Source organism: Vipera ursinii (assembly GCF_947247035.1).
Source record: "Vipera ursinii genome assembly, chromosome: Z".
NCBI classification, from domain to species: Eukaryota; Metazoa; Chordata; class Lepidosauria; order Squamata; family Viperidae; genus Vipera; species Vipera ursinii.
This window is the reverse complement of record NC_139517.1, coordinates 119,423,161-119,444,936: the sequence shown is the minus strand read 5'-3', so window position 1 is coordinate 119,444,936 and position 21,776 is coordinate 119,423,161. Positions and strand designations below refer to the sequence as shown.

Below are 21,776 nucleotides of genomic sequence, written 5' to 3'. Positions count from 1 at the left end.
GTATTCTGGGGTCATGTGATCTCCTTTTGTGACTTTCTACAAGCAAAATCAATGGGGAAGCCAAATTCACTTTACAACCTGATTAATAACTTATGAACTATAGTTACTCACTTAATAATCAAGGCAAGAAAGGTCATAAAATGAGGCAAAAGTCACTTAATAAAAATTTGGAGCTCAATTGCTGTCATAAGTCGAGGACTCTTCTGTATTTGAAGACTAATTGCAGTGAAAATGGTTGGAAGCTGTCTAGTGCAAAGATAAGTCTTCTTTTCCTTGCAGTGAGCCCTACCCATCCCAAATGCCTTGATTGAATTGTGTGGGTGCATTTTAAGCCCTAAATGGCTTGGGTCTGGGATATCTGAGGGAACACCTTCTACCAGCATCATGCTCCCTTCGTCTAGTGCGCTCCCACAGGGAAGGTCTTCTCAGGGTGCCACCGGTAAGAGACTGCCGGCGGACGACACCCAGGGATAGGGCCTTCTCAGTGGGTGCGCCGGCCCTTTGGAACCAGCTACCAGTGGAGCTGAGGACTGCCCCCGACCTCCATTCATTCTGCCGGGACCTGAAGGCCTGGCTCTTCGAGCTCTCTGGCCCAGGCTGAGAATTTTAATTTTAGTTTTAATTTTAATTTTAACTGGGGTTTTACTTATGCAGGGATGAATATAATTTTTTTAAATTTGTTTTTAACTTTTGTATTTTTGTTTTTAATCACCCTGTAAACCGCCCTGAGTCCTTCGGGAAAGGGCGGTATATAAATGTAATAAAATAAATAAATAAAATAAAAATCCCAAATAGAATCTATACAGACTAGTAATGATACCCACCAATTATAGTTTTATCACCGTTATAAGGCGGATGATCACATGACTGAACTTATTTTAAACCTTTTTTTCCCAAAGGTCACTAAGTGACCATTGTCTTTGTTTAAGTAAGTGCCATGGCCACTAAATGAACGCTGTGGTTGTTAAGCAAGCCCATCATTTGCTATGTTCAATTTTTGCTGCGACTGGAAATAAATGTTGGTTTTTTGCAAAAATGTCATAAATTGCTGTCGCACAACTGCTGGATGCTGCGAATGGCCTTAAATGCAAGCTGGTTGCCGAACACTTAAAGTGGGGTCATGTGACCGTGCTGGTAGAGGCAGCCATGGGAACTTCTGAACTGAGTTGGAAGGACCTTTGGGGGGATTCGTAACTTTAGTAACTCCTCATTCAGCTGCAGATTATATAGATCATTTCTAAATAAAGAAATGGTGACTCATATCTTTAAATTTCCTATGACTCTCCTGAATTATGCTGTATGGATCCACTATGGATCTATGTGCAAGCAATCCTTGGCTGTTTCAGAAGCACTGAGAGGTGGAATAATTATGTACGTTCCTATCTCTGCATTCTGGAGCTAATGCTGAAACAAACTCTGCCCCTTGGGCAGGCAGAAGTTCATTTAATGTAAAGTTTCTTTTCAAGTATGTTTTAATTAGAAAAGGGGATGTTTTCAAAGCGTGACTGATTTGGCCAACAAAACTCCAGAAAAGTGGGCATTTGTGCTGTGTGTGCGCAACCCTAACCTCCCCTCCCCATCAGAAAAGTACAGAGCTCACTTAACAAAGAACGATTGTACATTTGAGAGGTGCATGTTGCAAAACTTAGCTTTTACACTAATTGGAATATTAACTATCCATCTTACAGTGTATTTTTAATGTTCTTGCTTTTTTAAATATACTGGTGGAATCTGGCTATGGAAATCAGTATTTAATTAAATGATAGTCCAGTTTCCACAATCCAGGTGGCCTAAAAATGCTTTATATGGTTTTTAGATTAAGTTATAAATGTTTGCTATGGAGTTACCTGAAGATTGATGGAGATGCATTTGAAAAGCATTATTTTTTTATTGATTCTTAATGTAGTAAATTACTAAAGTTATTTGGCAGCAAACAGAAATGGCCTGTGATGTTGTTCACATTTATTCTCCTGATAGTACCACAATTTGCATTAATTGCATTGCTAGTGCACTCACTTATATTAAAAAGCTTCTAGTATAATTAATCCTTTTTATTTCAAATCATTTTGGCACAATTTCCAGCAATAAACACTCATAAAAGGTAGACACTTGAGAAATAACAAGCAGGTTGCTTCAATATACCTATTGCTATTTTCTCTTGACATGAAGTTATTGATAGGCTTCTAGGAGCCAGTATTGCATATAGGCTAAGAATTAAGACTCATATGAAAAATGGTAAGTGGATTATTTTGCATAAAAAATAGACAGTTCTTGAATCTGTGTAATTAACCTGTGTTTAAAAAATACCTTGATTTATGCCTACATTTGTATTTCAGTTGCATACATTATGGAAATTTAATTTACAATCCATTTAGCTGATGTGATCATAGTATTTAGAACCATCATTTATTAGGGCTAGTATATTAAATGCTTTAAAGCTACTTTTCCCAACTTGATTCTCTCAAGAGGAATTATAATTGCAACTCCCAGAAATTTTTAGAACACCTGGAGGGCATCCAATTGGGGAATGCTACTTTAAAGACTTCATTTTGAGATATACCCAGGCACAAAAAGGAATTGTACCAAGGTCTCTCTCTCTCTTCTCTCTCTCTCTCTTCTCTCTCTCTCTCTCTCTCTCTCTCTCTCTCTCTCTCTCTCTCTCTCTCTCTCTCTCTCTCTCTCTCTCTCTCTCACACACACACACACACACACACACACACACACACACACACACATATATATATATATATATATATATATATATATATATATATATATATATATATATATATATATATAATGGTAAAGTTCCCCCGCTAGTGCTAGTCGTTTCCAGCTCTAGGGGCCGGTGCTCATCTCTGTTTCAAAGCCGAAGAGCCAGCGCTTGTCCGAGAATGTCTCCGTGGTCATGTAGCCGGCATGACTAGATGCCAAAGGCGAATGGAACGCTGTGACCTTCCCACCGGAGTGGTCCCTATTTTTCTACTTGCATTTTTACGTGCTTTCGAACTGCTAGGTTGGCAGAAGCTGGGACGAGTAACAGGCACTCACTCTGTTACGCGGCACTCGGGATTCGACCCGCCAAACTGCCGCTAACAAAGAATTAAAGGGAGACTGATATGCATTTCAAATGAAAATTAAAGGGAGACTGATATCCATTTCAAATGACTGATGAAAACAAATAAGTTTGAAATGCATATCAGTCTCCCTTTAATTCTTTGTTAGCAGTCTAAAATTTACACACTCACACGCGCGCACACACACACACACTTTATATACACACACACACACACACACACACACATACACAGAGAGAGAGAGAAAGATTTTTTCTTTTACTGATTTAAAACTCAGAACAATGACTACAAATTTAAATTCAGCTACACAGATGAAGGTTTCATTTGTCATGATTTTATTAAAAATCCGGTAGTTGCATTAGTGGAATATCTCCTTAGTTTTTCTCTTATTGTTTGCACTTTCCAGGTGATGGTAGATCTAAACTTCCTCACTGCAGCTAGGTATCAAAATATATTTGATATGACATCAGTAGATGCTCTTTGCTTTTATTACATGTTTGTAATAAAAGTTTAGCTTCTTCTTGACCTTTCTTGCCCAAATTTTGAAGAGTGGGATTGGAAATAATAGGAGATAGCTTTTCAGTTCCAATATATGCCTGTAATACAGAGAATTAAAAGCAAAGCCACAGTGTCATCTTAGAAAATTGCTAAAAGTTTTCCCCAAAAATCTATTTTGAAGCCATAAATAAATAAAATAAAATTTCTTGTCTGAAGTGTGTACTATGTGATATATAAGAAAAAACTGTTTTGAGTTGACTTGAACACACACACACACACACACACACACACTGATGCCATACTTAAATCAGATTCAATTATTAAGAACATTGTAAATACAATTATAGGAATTATGATACATATTATAGAAATTTTTATAGATGGAGATAGGATTGAATACAGTATCTAAACTGAAAAAATGAAGCCTAAAAGGGAAAAAAATGTATGATATAGTTGTAATCAGGTGGATTTTTTCAAGCTTAAACTTCTCTTTTGCTTCTTTCTATGAGTCCCCGGAGCTGAATACACTTATGAATAACAAGAATGGATTTGCAATTTTTCATAATTTACATAATGCAAAATTCAACCCCCTTTCACGTACGATTGCTGCATATAAAATAGGACTAAGTGCATATACATTTTGCAATAGTGGCGAATACCAATAGCTCGTGTGTAGCAGGAGAGTGGAAGTTTGTTCTCCATATGCCCGGAGAACGAACCTCCACCCTCATACACACATTTTTTTTACTGTAAATAGTTAAGACTTGAACATAAAAATATAATTTTAGAATTATATTTTTTCTGCTACATGTCCTTAATTTTCTTGTACAACGCTATCGTCGATCGTATCGTGTGTATATGCTTCATTGTGATGATTGTTGACTAAGGATTACTGAATATTGTATGTACATTTGGGCCATGAGCTTTTTTATCAGCAGGCACAGGAAATGAAATCATGCGTTTCCTTCTTCTGCTGCTGGATGAATGTCAGATGAGTGATTTTCAATCTTCTTTATACTTTTTTTAAAGGCTTTATATGAAAATATGCTGGTTGAGCTTCCTTTTGCCAGTTTTTTCCTCTCCAAGTTGCTGGGGACAAGCGCTGAGGTTGACATTCATCATTTGGCATCTCTGGATCCTGAAATGTACAAAAACCTCCTTTTTCTTAAGAGCTATGAAGGCGATGTGGAAGAACTTGGGCTGAACTTTACCGTGGTAAACAATGATTTGGGAGAGGCACAGGTAAGATATTTTCTCTTGTCTATTACAGCCAGTTAACTATTAATTTCCCAGCACTGTTTGCATTCAGATGCCATGGTGATAAAGCACTGACAGAATAATCGCTGTTTGTGCCATTTGGAATCAAGGCATTCAATGTCTTACTGTTTTGGTACTATTTGATACTTTTTTTTTTTGCTAAAGTGTCAAAGACAGACAATTTACGTGATTGCGCTTTTATTTCAAATTTGAATGTTCTATTCTATAATGCAGTTAGAGAGAGAGAGAGAGAGCTAAGCTAGCTAGCTTGTGGTTAAAAACTTTCAGTTGAAATTTGGACTTGTTCTTCTTTATAGGCGGTCTCTCCATTAATTCATAATGATTTTTCTGTGCTGATACACAAAGGTTGCATTAAATGACTGTTAATTATTCATTAGCATATTCTTCCAATTGATTAATGTATTGTAACGCGGTGGCTCAGTGGGTTAGGACGCTGAGCTTGTCGATCAGAAGGTCGGCAGTTTGGCGGGTCAAATCCCGAGTGCCGCGTAACAGAGTGAGCGCCTGTTACTCGTCCCAGCTTCTGCCCACCTAGCAGTTCGAAAGCAAGTAAAAATGCAAGTAGAAAAATAGGGACCACTACGGTGGGAAGGTAACAGCGTTCCGTGCGCCTTTGGCGTTTAGTCATGCCGGCCACATGACCACGGAGACGTCCTCGGACAAGCGCTGGCTCTTCGGCTATGAAACGGAGATGAGCACCGGCCCCTAGAGTTGGAAACGACTAGCACGCATGTGCGGGGGAACCTTTACCTTTACTTTACTAACACAGTAGGATGATAATCCCAATAAATACATACTCCTGTCAGTGTTGCTGCCATATGCCTCACAGACCTCCACACAATTGTGGGAATCCTGAGGGTGGGTGAGTGGGATATATCACCTCATCTGTCCACGCCATGGTGTGAAGCAGTACCCACTCAACTGTGGCTTTACACCAAGGGAGATATTGAAGTCTACAGCAGCAGATACACCCTCATTTGTACCTTGACTGCTCTTTAGAAGGCCAGATCCTGAAGCTGAAACTCAAATACTTTGGCCACCTAATGAGAAGGAAGGACTCACTGGAGAAGAGCCTAATGCTGGGAAAGGTTGAGGGCAAGAGAAGAAGGGGACGACAGAGAATGAGGTGGCTGGATGGAGTCACTGAAGCAGTAGGCGTGAGCCTAAATGGACTCCAGAAGATGGTAGAGGACAGGAAGGCCTGGAGGAACGTTGTCCATGGGGTTGGACACGACTTCGCAACTAACAACAAAAATCAGTCTGTATGGTGAGGAGAGGTTAGGGATACTCATTCACAATGAGTCTCCAAAGGTGAAGTTGCTGCTTGAAGTAGTCTCAACTTTCCTTCTTCCATGGTGACACAGGAAATATGTCCCTTCTCTAGAACAGCTAGTTCCGGATTGAGTGTCAGATGGAAGAAGTGCCAGAATCCTCCACTGTGCTGAAAGGCTGGCCATCTGGAGCTGTTATCAGCTATAGCGTGCATCCTGTGCTTTGAGCGGCACCCCTGTGCAGCCAGCTTCCTTTGCTTAAGAACTTACTGCTACTTGACAATTCACCCAGGACTGCTGGAAGTGGAAGGGCACCTGGATGTTACCTAGGTAGCTGCTTAAGGGCCCAGACTACCTGGATTCCCTTCTCCAATGGCTACAGATGTACATTTGAAGTGCTCCAGGGTTGCAATGTGCCTGTTTTGGGTACTACTACCACCCTGAGTCCTGAACCTTGCAACAGAGGGATTGGCTGTATAAAGCACTGGCACCACTACTGTCTGTACTTCCTCAGCCTTCAGCCCTTCGTGGACCTCACCCCACCTTACCCTCAATACTAAAATCAGCCTCCAGCCCTTCCTTCTTTTGACCAGGAAACCTGATACCAGTTTGCCTCTGATCAGCCCCTTTCTTTGGTTGTAGCTTGTTCAGCAGGAGGGAGGGAATCGTGGGGGAAGAGAAAAAAAACACCTTTAAGACAATGGGGAAAGGCTGCATTTAATGTACCTGTATCTAACAATGCTTTCAGCTAGAGTATGCAGAAGCCAGTGAGAAAAATTGGTTTCCTGAAATAAGCAGATTGGGGGGAAGGGTTTATTTCTTTGGAGCTGTAGCAAGGGAGGGGGGGACGGAAGGGGTGAAGGAATCCCTGATGCTCTGTTCAACTGTAACGATCACAAACCTTGCTACACTGACTCAAACTTGGTCATTGTGCCAAGCAGAGGAAGGCTGCCAGGCATTTACTACTAGTTACCACTGTTCCAGCGGAAGCACTGCTTTGCCTTGAATCCAGTGGTCTCTTCACTTTGCCCCTTACCCATATCACACTCCCCCCCCACGCTATATGGACTCCAACAGGAGAATTTAAAATAATAGCCAGTATTCAATCATAGCAGCTAATCCTGGACTTTCAAAACATTTCAACTTGAACACTTTTTCAGTACTGATTTGAACTCTCAAAGCATACACATTTTGGCTTGTTTACAATCCACCCAAAATAACTGTTAAGTGCAGAAAACTATTTTGTACATTCTTAGAGAGTTCCTTTTAAATCAAGGTGCATTCCAATATTTATTTGCTAAACTTCAAAAAATTGCAGGAGTTTCAGTCAAAATCTTGAATTCCATTCCTAGCAAACTTTTTCCCCCCAAAATAATATAAAGCTGAAATGAGGGATTGGCTGGGGCATTGAAGTATTTTTTTTAGGGAATGTGTGTTTTCCATCTTTTATCCAGAGAGATTTTCAGAGGTTGACATCAACAAAAGTTTGTTGAATCAAACTTCTTCGGAATCCCTGTTGTTCCATTCTGCCATCTAGTGGCAAATGCTGTGACCAACGGGCCATATTCCTTCCTTCTTAGCCAAAATGTCCCCTTCCAGGCATAGACTCATTGATAGTATTGATAGTGTCATATAAAAATAATGTATTCATAATTATTGAAGATTGGTGTGTGAGTTGCTGCGTCAGCACAACGTCATGGAAGGTGATTGGGGCTAGGGCAAGGATAGGCAACCTTGGCTCTTTTATGACTCGTGGACTTCAACTCCCAGAATTCCTGTGCCAGCCATGCTGGCTCAGGAATTCTGGGAGTTGAAGTCCACGAGTCACAAAAGAGCCAAGGTTGCCTATCCCTGGGCTAGGGGAAAAATAATTTGTCTAGAGGGAATGGGGTTGATTTGATACAAGATGTTTGTGTTTTTTATAGGTGGTTGAATTGAAGCTTGGAGGAAAGGATATTCCTGTCACTAGTGCAAACCGAATCGCCTACATCCATCTTGTGGCAGACTACAGGTTAAATAAACAAATCAGACAGCATTGCCTGGCATTCAGACAAGGTCTTGCCAATGTTGTTAATCTTGAGTGGCTCAGAATGTTCGATCAACAAGAAATACAGGTATAATTGCCCAGCCAAATGGAGGAAATGATGCATTCAGCAACTTTAAAGAAAATTAAGAATCTAATGTTTTGCCTAGATGTATTAACCACATATATGCTGCTTTTTCTCCAACCCTTCCAGGTTTTGATTTCTGGAGCCCAGGTTCCAATTAGTCTAGAGGATCTTAAAACTTTCACAAACTATTCAGGCAAGTACATGGTAAATAAAGGTGGTGTTGAAGGACAAAAATAAAGAATCTAAGCCAGGGAGGTTGAATATGATTAATTATCTTTGATGTCAAGAGAAGAATAAATTATATGGTTATACTCTTTATGCATGCCCACACATGCACTCGTTTGGTGGATGAATAATCAAAGAGCAGAAGTAGCAAAAATATATTAACATAATGTGCAGTAATACACAAAAAGGAATGAGTAGTCCTACAAATTAGCAACATGTTTCCCTTAGTTTTAAGATATTGTTATCCCTTAATTAGAATGTGAAAGAAATGATTATATGATCTTTTAACTATTTTTATGCCTCCTATTAGTAAAGCTTACAAAATCTTATTGTATTAGTTCACCCTTCCATCCATTGTTTTTCAGATCCAGACATAGCCTCAAAAATAATTGTTTTCTAATCATGTAGAATAACTCTCTAACTGAGTTTTAATGCAGTTTTATTTTCTTTTTTAAAATGGTAGGAGGTTATTCTGCAGATCATCCAGTAATCAAAATATTTTGGACAGTAGTTGAAAGTTTCACTGATGATGAAAAACGTAAATTACTCAAGTTTGTGACAAGCTGCTCACGACCTCCTCTCTTGGGTTTTAAGGTACCTGCCTTCATAATTTTGTGTTCTAGCTAATTTGTTACAGCCATAATAATTAATTAATTAATTAATTAAACATCTGCTTATTTAAAAACCAAAGCGGCATTAAAGCAATGGAGATGCAGACATGTAAATTATAAAAATTTAGATCATTCCTAAATAAAAATTAAGATTTTTTTGTCTATTCTAGGACAATATTTTAAATATTTTTAAAAGAACCTATTGCAATCAATGTGGTGGTACTGTAGTTCTAAATATTTAGTCTTAGAAGTATATCTCATAGGATTCAGTTTGGCTTTTTCTCAGTTAAAAATGTATAGAATTGCAGCATGAGTGTTTTTTGGGGAAAAGAAAAATTTGATCAGTATTTGGAGAGATCAAATTAAAAAATTGCACAAGTGAAGTTAAAAAAGTGAAATCAAAGGAAGTGTTAAATAAGTTCCAAGCCTTATTGTTGGATGCTACTTGACCGAATAGTCCATTTCACCTCAATTATTTCACATGATAAATTAGTGCAATCGCTTTCCAAAGAAACAAGTGGGGCTTTCAGCTATTATCATTTGACTAGTAATGCATCCTGATCATGATGTTGGTCCTTTCTTAAAATGAATGTGGATGTTTAGATAAGATTCTATAATGCGGAAAATCATGGAACCGTCCATGCTTCCTTCACTGCATGGACTTAATACAGGTAGCTATTGCTTTACATACAGTATTGCTCACAACACCCCAAAAATGAAGATGTGTTTGCCTTCCATATAGGAGGAATAAGCAATCTGCAACTCAGGTCATCTCTTGAGAATGCAGTTGCTGAAAAATAAAAACTATGATATGCTGCCATTTTGTTCCTGATTCCTTCCTGCCTTACAAACGTTATACGGAACCTATCTCTAAATTTCTACTTTGAGATCTCCCTATAGAACGTGGTATATAATATACTGGACTTATACATGTTATATATTCGATATTCCCCATTTACAGTTCTAAGCTGATGAAACCCAGAATCCATTGTCCAGAGCCGGGTGCAAAAGTATTATTCAAGAGAGGAAGAATATATTATTTTGAATAAGAGTACCTGTGAACAGGGTTGGTTTTGTTATCAGAGTTGAGCTTACAAATAGCATGAAAATCTACAAGCACAATTGAGTCCAAAATTTCCATAGCTAAGCAAGGAACTTGTTAAGTGAGTTTTATCCCATTTTACAACCTTGCTGCAATTGTTAAATGAATTACTGCAGTTGTTAGTGACATAGTGAATCTGGCTTCCCCATTGACTTTGCTCATCAGAAAGGTTGTGGAAAGTGATCAGATGACCCTGGGACACTGCAACCATCATAAATACATGCCAGTTGCCAAGTGCATGAATTTTGATCACATGACTATGGCACGCCAGTCTTTAAGTGTGAAAAACTGCCATAGGTCAGTTTTTCAGTGCTATTATAACTTTGAATGGTTATTAACAAATGGTTGTAAGTCAAGGACTATCTGTAGGCCTCCTTTAATAATCACAATTGTGAATGGGAATTCAATCATTAAACAAAGTAGTTGCTACAGTGAGAGGAAAAATTACTTGATCCCCTGCTGATTTTGTACGTTTGCCCACTGACAAAGAAATGATCAGTCTATAATTTTAATGATAGGTTTATTTTATCAGTGAGGGAATAACAAAAAATTTCAGAAAAATGCATTTCAAAAAAGTTATAAATTGATTTGCATTGTAATAAGTGAAATAAGTATTTGACCCCTTCGCAAAACATGCCTTAATACTTGGTGGCAAAACCCTTATTGGCAATCACAGAGGTCAGACGTTTCTTGTAGTTGGCCATCAGGTTTGCACACATCTCAGGAGGGATTCTGTCCCACTCCTCTTTGCAGATCCTCTCCAAGTCATTAAGGCTTTGAGGCTGACGTTTGGCAGCTTGAACCTTCAGCTCCCTCCACAGATTTTCTATGGGATTAAGGTCGGGAGACTGGCTAGGCCACTCCAGGACCTTAATGTGCTTCTTCTTGAGCAAATCAATTTATAACTTTTTTTGAAATGAGTTTTTCTGGGGGGTTTTGTTGTTACTCTCTCACTGTTAAAATAAAGCTACCATTAAAATTACAGACTGATCATTTCTTTGTCAGTGGGCAAGTGTACAGAATCAGCAGGGGATCAAGTAATTTTTCCCCTCATTGTAAGTGAAACTGTGGTTGCACTTAACAATCTGACTTCAGCTTTCCTTTGCTTTCCAAACCTGCACAAGGTCTGCGATTGGTTGTAAACTTATTTTTCATCAGTATTGTAACTGCAAATTGCTGCTAAATGGGGACTACTGTATGCTTGTTTTCTCTCTAGTCCAGGGGTGTCAAACTCAATTTCATTGAGGGCCGCATCAGCATTGCGGTTGCCCTCCGGGGACCGGGTGGGTATGGCCAGGGTGGGCGTGGCCCACTGGGTGGGCGTGGCTAGAGTGCAAATGGCCTACTGGGTGGGCGTGGCCAGCTCTACATCATTTGCATCAAGAGTGCCTATGGGGGCCTGGGGAGGAGTGGGACAGATCTGAGGGTCTCTGGCAGGAGGAGGGTATCTGGGCCAGGGCCAAGGCAGTGGGGGCCGTTCCCTCACTGTTTCCAGGATGGCTTCGCAAGCCACATGAAACCACTTCGTGGGCCGCATCCAGCCCCCGGGCCTTGTGTTTGACATGTCTGCTCTAGTCTTTGTCTCATTTAAATGGCTTAAATTTGTTCTCAATGTTAAGTGAGTGTGAACTGGAAAATGCTGATCTCCATTTTCTCTTGGAATTGGAATCTTGATTTACTTTCTGCCCATACTCACTTACTAAAATTGACTATATTTGGGACCAGGCTTTCTGTTGCTAAGCAAGGCAGTTAAGTGAGTTATGCCTTTTTTTTTTGGCCATAGTTGATAAGCGAATGACTGCAGTTGTTAAGTGAACCAAGGGGTAATTAGGCAAATCTGACTATGCTTGTCAAATTGGCTGGGATGTTTGTAAGTGGCAGTCACATGACCCCTGGACCCTGTGACCATTGTAAATATATGTCAGTTGCCAAGCACCCAAATTGTGATCGTTGTGATGTTGTGATGGTTGCAAGAGTGAGGACTGGTTATAAATCACTTTTTTCAGCACCATTGTAACTTTGTTCCAGAACTTGAAACAGTTGCCACAAAATGGTTCCAAACCACATCCTTTATACTCAAAAGTTTATTGTAAAATACATATGATTTTTCCATTGGAAAACAGTGCAGAGAAAAAAACGTTTAAGAATGGGCGAAGATTCCCAGTCATTCCTTCTGATGCTTGCTCGTCAACCAAAGAGGCTGTTTATCTGCTGTAGAATACCAAAAGCTGCTATTACTTTACCTACCAAAGTGAGGAAGACATATTCTTACCCTGTCGCGCCATTGTGGCCTCGGACCTTTAAAAAGAGTAGCATAATTAGTGTTTATAATAAATGCCCTTGCAGTATTTTGAAGATGAAGAGTACCATGTTCTGTAAGTAGATGTAATTAGTATTTGCCATGAAGTAAATGCATTCGATTAACCAAAAACATACTATTGAGGGCAACATTAGAGCAACATGCCAACAAAATTAATTGTGTATAGCTGTATTAAAATGGAAGCTATTTCAATTTTACTGTTAAGGGTGTAATTTGGAATTGTCTGGACTGAAATCTTACCCAGGCTCTCTATTATGGAACTTTCACCTTTTGCTAAAGTTAGTCCAGACTCATTTAGAAGAAAGTAGTGTGTCTTGCAGTCCTTTATTTATAAATAGTCCAGTCATGACTTTCACTATTAAAAAAACAAAGCCAAGTCTTCACTCTCAACTGCTTGAACTCACACCAACGTATGCTAAAGCTAATTAAAGTTTAATAAGTTTAACAAATGGAATGGTTACAGACAAAAAGAAATCATTAAAGTGCAGTTGGAAACTGTTAAGTTCCAATCAGGGCACAAAATAAATTGGTGCTGCTGCTGCTTCTTCTTCTCTGCTCTTGCAGATTCCCGTTGCAGAGTATTTAATTATATGATAGATGGTGCCCTTGGCTTGGCATTTCAACAGAGAACTTCATTTTCAACATTTTTTCAAAGCTTAAAGTAAGAAAATTCAATTAGTGCTCTGAGAGGAACGCTAAAAACACAGCATTTTAGCTATGACATACATTTTAAGGCCTCCATTTAAACAATAACTTAAAATCTCATTATCCTCTTGACTCAGGGTGCTAGGGTTTTGGGTTTTTTTTTTTCCAGTTTCTAAAACCAGATTATCTGTTTTAACTGACCAAAGCACATGATGAAATTAATACTCCCTCACCAAGGAAAATGGAACTTTGATCATAACACCTAGGGAAATAATTTTCACAGAATAGGAAACTTTATTTAAACACTTAGAATAAATACAGAGTGAAAGACAGATTCCCTATTTATATGTTGCATGTTTCCTTTTAAAATCATTTTTTTCAGAGTTGGAATACAATTTTTTTCATGTTTTAAATCGATTTTTCTCAGGACAAGAATATAATTTTTCCTATTGTAAGTAAAATAAGTATGTATAAGATAAAAGGTAAAGGTTCCCCTGCACATGCGTGCTAGTCGTTTCCGACTCTAGGGGCCGGTGCTCATCTCCGTTTCAAAGCTGAAGAGCCAGCGCTTGTCCGAGGACGTCTCCGTGGTCATGTGGCCGGCATGACTAGACGCCAAAGGCGCACGGAACGCTGTTACCTTCCCACCGTAGTGGTCCCTATTTTTCTACTTCCATTTTTACGTGCTTTCGAACTGCTAGATTGGCAGAAGCTGGGACGAGTAACAGGCGCTCACTCTGTCATGTGGCACTCGGGATTCGACCCACCAAACTGCCGACCTTCTGATCGACAAGCTCAGCGTCCTAACCCACTGAACCACTGCGTCCCTACAAAGGAATAATTGGAAAAGAAATCTTCGAGCAACATAAGTCTCAAAACTAATGACGCATCTGATGTTGTGCAAGGTTCCGGATACTAAATAAAAATGAGGTTTTGTGTAAATTGAAAACCATAAAGATTACTGTTTCCTAAAGCAGAGGTCCCCAGACTTTTGGGCACTAGGGACCGGTTCCGCGGAGAAAGGTTTTTCCACGGACCAGACAGTGTGTGGTTTTGTGTGCATCCCACGGATGGGACTTTGCTTGTTTGTGCAGTGCGGTTGTTGGCATGCTGCGGCCCAGTACCGGTCCAGAGACCGGAGGTTGGGGACCCTGTCCTAAAGGATGAGCTTGAATTTAAAATGCTTTCTTCTTGAGAACAACAGAAATCCAAATCTTGTGTAATTCTCAGGTTCTCCATTTTGCCCCTCTTTCATAATCCAAAATGAAAAGGCCAGATCAATAGAAACTGAACAAGCAAACGCTTATTAAAATGACTACGTATAAACAAAAGGTACCTCAATGGTGAAATTAATGGATCTTCCATTGTTTCTTTCATACAGGTAGTCCTCGACTTACAACCATTTGTTAGTGATTGTTCGGAGTTATAAGAGCCCTGAAAAAAGTTACTTGTGACTATTTTTCACGGCAACTGGCAGGTATTGATAACGCTTGCAAGTGTCCCAAGGGGTCCTGTGATCACCTTTTGGGACTGTGTGACAAGCAAAGTCGATGGGGAAGCCAGATTCACTTAACGACCGTTTTACTAACTTTTAACAACTGCTGTGATTCACTTAATAACTGTCACAAGGATGTTTGTAAAATGGGACAAAACTCACTTAGCCGTCTTGCTCAGCAATGGAAATGTTGGGTTCAGTTGTGTTTGAGGTCTACCCGCACACGGAGACGTACAAGTGCTCATTTCATCCCCTTCTTCCAGCAGGAAAAACAGCAAAGGAAAGGAGGGGAATGAGAAGGAAGAGCACAAGTGGGATTGTAAGAGAACCAGGGCAACACATTTCATGGGAATGAGATAAGGGAAAGAGATGACTGGCGGGGGAAAGGAAGAGAACTGAGAATCCACTTGGGTATTGCAGAGAGGTTTATGTTTAGCAAGCATTGTAAGCAGCCTTTAAGCCCAGGACTGTCTTTAGTTTTTTAATGATGAGAATGTCCTTGGATCTCAAAGGGCCTATTATTTTTTTGTAGGAAACAAAATCCCCGTTGGCTACAGCTCAGTACTTAGTGTGAAAATTTATTTATTTATTTATTTATTTATTTATTTATTTATTTATTTATTTATTTATTTGGTTGGTTGGTTGGTTGGTTGGTTGGTTGGTTGGTTTATATACTGCCCTATTCCCAAAGGACTCAGGGCGGTTTACAAGGCAAAATTTAAAAACAATCCAATATAAAATTAAAATAAAATTAAATTAAGTCTAGCCGCAAAAATTAAAATCACAATTTAAAAACATTAAACCCCTCAGTCCAGACCAGATAGCTCAAAGAGCCAGGTTTTTAGGTCCCGGCGAAATGAACGAAGGTCGGGGGCAGTCCGGAATTCCGTTGGCAGTTGATTCCATAGGGCAGACGTGCCCACAGAGAACGCCCTCCCCCTGGGGATCGCCCGGCGGTACGCTGAGGAGGCCCTCCCTGTGAGAGCGCACAGTACGATGGGAAATTGACGCTGGCAGCAGGTGCTCCCTTAGATAATCCGGGCCCATGCCATTTAGGGCTTTATAGGTCATCACCAGCACCTTGAATCTCACCCGGAGGGCAACCGGAAGCCAATGCAGCTCGCAGAGAAGAGGTGTTACATGGGAGTATCGGGAGACTCCCATCACAACTCGTGCGGCTGCATTCTGCACCAGCTGAAGCCTCCGAGTGGTCCTCAGGGGCAGCCCCATGTAGAGAGCATTGCAGTAGTCTAGCCGGGAGGTCACGAGCGCATGGGTGACTGTGCATTGCCCAAAAGGAGAAAGATATCTAAGGGTGGGGGAAGCACGTTGGCTACAGCTCAGTACTTAGTGTGAGAAGGCATTGCCCAATGGGAGAAAGATATCTAAGGGTGGGGGAAGCATCCTCCAGAGTGGGAGCTGGAAGGGGCAGCAGCTGGCACTGTGGAGAAGCTGTGCTTGTATATTTTGTGCTAAAAGGCACCAAATTTGTTCCCAAAGTTTTCAGCATAGCTACTGGCTTCAGAGTGAGGATTCCCAGTTCCTTGATACTTCTAGAACTAGCTTCTTACGTTCCCATAAGTGTCTTCAGGTCAGCCTCTCCAGGTCAGCCGCTTCCACGTGTAGATTAATAACTGTAGAGGCCGAGGGAATAGCCTTGAAGGACTGTGGTCAGATAAGAGGAACTTCGCACCACCTCTAAGTCACATGTTCACCATTACAGCCAGTTAGTATATATTGTCCTGTTTAAAATTGTAAACACAAGTCAGCATGTGGGTTTTTCCCCACTTAGTGACCACTTCATTTAGTAACTGTGTCATCAGTCCCAATTGCAGTTGCTGAACAAGGACTTCCTGTACCTAGGCTTAACAATCCCTAGGCACTTCAATCCCTATGTTTGTACGTGGCACACAATTGTACATGGTGCACAATCACATGTATAGTGTGAATGGATTTAACATCCAGTCTCTCCTGCAGTCAAACTCAATACAACACCCTTTCATTTTCTATCCGAGCCAGCCTTCACATTTTCTCATTTCATCCCAAAAGCCCTGCAGAAGAAGCATAACTTAGCTGGATTCCATTCTTATCCACAAGTTTATTGTTTTCAAAAAAGGAGGGCACAGCTGAGAAGGTTAGCTTACAGCAGACATGTTAAACACAGGGCCCGGGACCCGGATCCGGCCCGCGAGGTGGTTTCATGTTGCCCGCAAAGCCATCCTGGAAACTGAGGGAACGGCCCCCATTGCCTTGGCCCTGGCCCAGAGACTCTCCTCCTGCCAGAGACCCTCTGATCTGTCCCACTCCTGCCCAGGCCCCCATAGGCACCTTTGATGCCAATGATGTAGAGCTGGCCATGCCCACCCAGTAGGCCATACGCACTCTAGCCACGCCCACCCAGTAGGCCACGCCCACCCTGGCCATACCCACCCGGCCCCCTGAGGGCAACCGCAAGGCTGATGCGGCCCTCAATGAAATTGAGTTTATTTATTTATTTATTTATTTATTGATGGGATTTATATCCCGCCCTATCTCCCGAAGGACTCAGGGCAGCTAACAGCAAAACATATAATAAGTACAGAAATCAAGATAAAAATAAAATTAAAATTAAAAACTAAAAATAAATTAAAAATTCCAAATATAATTAATTAAAATGCCTGTCAGTCCAGGTCAGCCTGGTGGAAAAGGAGTGTTTTGAGACCGCGGCGAAAGGATTGGAAATTTTGGGTCATCCGAAGCTCAGGGGGGAGCTGATTCCATAGGGCTGGCGCTCCCACAGAGAAGGCCCTCCCCCTGGGGGTCGCCAGCCGACATTGCTTAGCTGACGGTACCCTGAGGAGGCCCTCTCTGTGTGAGCGTACTGGACGATGGGAATTTGTTCCCGGCAGCAGATGGTCCTGCAAGTATCCCGGACCTAAGCCATGTAGGGCTTTAAAGGTAAGTACCAGCACCTTCAATCTCACCCGGAGGGCAACCGGTAGCCAATGCAGCTCATGCAGGAGGGGTGTAATATGGGAGTATCGGGGTGCTCCCATCACACCCCTGGCTTACAGGCCCCTTTCCATTCGATCTCTTGGGAAGAGATTTCGTTGTATACCTTCTCTGCTCAATCATTACAGATGGGTGAAGCAGTTAGTCTCAGGTGTATCTTGCCCAAAAGGCATACACAGCTTTGTAGGAAATAGCATCTTCATTGCACTGGAAACCAGCTGCTAGCTACTACAGCTCCTGGAATGAGGTACCGTGCTATATCAGAGTAGATCTGTTACTCTGCAGGTGATCAAGAGCTTTCACAGCCTTCGTGTCCTGGAGGTTAATGAGGCACCTAATGGAAGTGCCAGTTAAATTGGAGAGACCCGATCATGATAAGGCATTGAGTAAATTTTCCCCTCTATCCGATCATGTCTCTGCAGCGGAGTAAAAACAGCTCCTAGATATGGGTTCTTAATTAGACTGAATCTGTGATGGAAAAAAGCTCATGATTGTCATAAATGCACTGAAATCTCCAACCCCCAGGAAAGAAGATAGGCTAGAAATCTCCTAGTAGTAAAAGCCTAGGGGAGTCAATTTATCAACCTGACGATAAGATCCAGTAGTTCTAAATTCCCTCTCAAGACCACTTTCAGAAATCAGACCTCCTCGCTGATCCCTGCTAGCAAGCTACAAAGTTTCTTGGAAATTTTTTTGGCACCCCCTATTCCCCTGCCTTGCAGTCAAGATCGATGCAGCATCTGTAATGTTGGGCACATCTTGGAAATGTCTGTCTAGGGATGATTTGTGTGCAGACATAAAATTCTTGTTTGTGCCCTTGATAAAGTTATTTTGAGAAATAGTTGATGCATGTATACTGAGTGATGAGAGAAGCTTTCTCTTAATTTTACATAAACTGTTCTCTGTACTGTCAAAGCCTGTTTGTATTGTTGTGCTGGCATTTGTAGTATATAGTCCCCTGTGTTCTTCAAATTGTTGGATGTTAGCTGGAATGCAAACAGACAATATTTTCTGTTTCTTTCTTTGAAAATTTTTGTATTGCATGTTAGTGAGTTATCCTTCCACTTCATTGTTGAATAACTGCTTGATAGAATAAAATAAACCCTTTTTTATTATGTCCCATTTTCCCAACTTTTCATTATTAAAGATTAGCTGGCTCTCCAGAGTGAAGATGACATCTTTTGACAATTAACTGCTCCTAGCTTCAGATGCTTCTTTAGAGTCATGAGTACAATAACACACGGAGATGGCACCGAAAGTCATTTTTAAAACTTATTCTCATTGTTTTTTCCTTATCTTTTCCCCTGGACACAGGAATTGTACCCTGCTTTTTGCATTCACAACGGGGGCTCTGATTTGGAGCGACTGCCCACCGCCAGTACCTGTATGAATTTGCTGAAGCTGCCAGAATTCTGCGATGAACACCTTATGCGGAACAAACTGCTTTATGCGATTGAATGTGCTGCTGGATTTGAGCTGAGTTGAACTGAACTGATCAAATGCTTTGCAGAGGAAGTAATCAGTGCCTATTCCTTAAGCCACACACACACACACTCACACTCACACACACCTAGCAGATTAAGTGAGGTCCGTGTAAATTTTTGCAACTCATTTTCCCGTTGAATTACCCTCAAGTAGGTTTCCGTTTTAATGTGAGGCATTAACTGGCTATCATTTTTTGGGAGTTTAAACCCCACTGAGATTTTCTGGATTGGATTCAAAAGGAGCAGTTGCTAAACTTTCCAAGAGAGAGAGAGAGAGAGAGAGAGAGAGAGAGAGAGAGAGAGAGAGAGAGAGAGAGAGAGAGAGAGCACCTTTGGGACAACATCTTCGAGAAAATAACCAAAGATGAAGGCTTTGTGCTGCTTGAACACAAATAATTCCATTGAGTGGCAATAAAGCGTCCTGCAGAGTAGTCGATGGGGAAAAAGGAACAGGTTGATGTTCCTGGAGGGAAGAGAATCATTTGAAAACCGGCCTGCAACTCAAGTAACCCCACCTCCTTTGAAGAGGCAGAAATTGTTTACCATTTTTTTGCAATTTATTTGCAACTGAAAAAATTATTTTCATTTTATTAGGTGACACGCGAGACATTGAGAAATTTATTTTGGCCTTTAGAAAAAAATATTTATCTACCTGACTAGGCATGCCTGTTCTTCAGTCATTCCCTTACCCAGTGTCACAATCAGCTGTACACTGTTCCAAATAATGTAATTGTTTTTTTTCTGATCTGTTCCATTGTTTCTCCGTGCTTGTAGCTTTAAAAAATTCGTATTACTTTAACATATACAATAAGTAAAATGGTTATGACAGTAGAAAAGGAATTTGTGTAACAACTATTAAAATAAATTTGTATAAAAGAATCAGGCTTCCTTCTTTGCAGCTGAAAGCTTTCAGGTGTTTGCATTTTCTCTTTCATTTACTCTACCTGGAATGCAATTGGTGAAAAATGTTTTATTTGCTCTATCAACGGGACAGAGAAAGAAGGGGGTGGGGCTACTTGATTGCATTTGATTGCCAAGAGAAATACGTAAGGTAAAAAGAAATAGTTCAGAATTGATAATCACACATAATCAACCTTTGTCATGTGCAATTTAGTTTTTTTTTTTTTAAAAAATGATACAATTGGGTTCCTAAAGCATTAACTGGCAAAATCAAGTTATGTCCTTTTGAGGCAATGAAAGAGACTTCTAAACTGTTGAGCTGGGGGAAACCCTCAGCTCATGGTCTCCAAACTTAAAAGCAATTTTACTGCTGAAGAAGTTCCTAACTTTAATTATTAATCAGCAGTAAACAGCAATATATTTTAAATGTGCAGAAGGGATCTGAGTGGTTTGAAGATGTTTGCTAGTATTAGTATAAAAATGTATAATTTCATGACTTGGATACAAAATGAAGTGTTAAAAATGCTATTTGTAGTTTCCTTGTACAGAAATAAAACAATTTTCTTTTTTGTTTTGCTCCAAGCTGCTTCATTTATGTTAACTGTAACAATTCTATTTTGTTCACAGTTGTCTTTGTTCATTTAAATACATAAACTATATGTTTCAGATAACCCTTTTCTAAAATACCTTGCAATATCTTGATGAGAAAACTCTGAATATTTTTAAAGTATTATTTTATAATCCACAGCATTAAATATTTCAAAGCTTTTTTTCAGAACTGTGTTTTTCTGTTGGCTTAAAACTCCTCTTAATTGAAAATATAAATTAAACTTTTATATTGTGCAGTGCAATATATTAGTATAGAAATTCAATTGAATTAGAAGCAGAGGGTGAAATTAAGTTGGGAGGGCAGAAAACAGTGAGTTACATTGGTTGTATCAAGTAATATCACTTTTTTGTACTTGCACTACTACAGAATTTTTTTTTTTGAAAATTAATTAGCGGTCTGCTATTTCCAGAAAAAACATTTTTAGAAATATTATTTGGGGCTTGTTTAGCTGAAGACAGTCAAGTTTCAGTTTATTGGGCCTCAGTGCAGCTGACTTCACTTAGAATGTAATTAACATGTTTGTAATGCTGCAATTACACAAATGACACAACCTGAGCCAAATTATGTAATTTGCATTCTTTGTGTATTGATTTATTTCAGTGACTTTTGTCATTTGTCCAAGTTACTAAAGATTAAACAGATCTCTCTCTCTCTCTCTATATATATATATATATATGTGTGTGTGTGTGTGTGTATACACACACACACACAAATGCACACACACATACTGCTCAAAAAAATAAAGGGAACAGAAGATAAGACATCCCACTATTAAATACAGTACATTGTGTTGTTTAAGTGTTCCCTTTATTTTTTTGAGCTGTGTGTGTGTGTGTATACACACACACAAAAAAACTATACTTGGGATGCCTCTGCTGCTGCTTAAACCAATCAATCATCCACCTTCGACCCTACGAAGGAAACAATGGCAAACCATTACGTTTTTCGTAAAAAGCTGCAGGGATTAGTCCAGGCAGTCGCCGTGAGTCAACCCTGCCTGAAAGGAACAGAAAATTAAAAAAAAATGATTTTAAAAAATATATTTTCTCCCATTCTCCTGGGCTTGTCCTTTCCACATTGCGAGAGATGCTAATTTCGCGGCAGCCACTAGGGGACAACCGTAGCACGAACTTCCCAAGAGCAGGCTGGGGGGGGGGG

The 21,776-nt window shown here is 40.1% G+C and overlaps 1 protein-coding gene across 2 annotated transcripts in view; it reads left to right on the top strand.

The window, feature by feature from the left end:
• Positions 1 to 20,577, top strand: part of UBE3C (ubiquitin protein ligase E3C) — a 77,341-nt gene extending 56,764 nt beyond the window's left edge. For both annotated transcript variants that reach the window (XM_083376708.1, XM_083376707.1), the window contains exons 19-23: positions 4,605 to 4,817; positions 8,050 to 8,238; positions 8,362 to 8,428; positions 8,924 to 9,054; positions 18,939 to 20,577. In XM_083376708.1, coding sequence (XP_083232834.1) covers positions 4,605 to 4,817; positions 8,050 to 8,238; positions 8,362 to 8,428; positions 8,924 to 9,054; positions 18,939 to 19,109 — 771 coding nt within the window. In that variant the 3' untranslated portion in view covers positions 19,110 to 20,577. The remainder of the gene's footprint in view (positions 1 to 4,604; positions 4,818 to 8,049; positions 8,239 to 8,361; positions 8,429 to 8,923; positions 9,055 to 18,938) is intronic.
• The last annotated feature ends 1,199 nt before the right edge of the window (positions 20,578 to 21,776 follow it).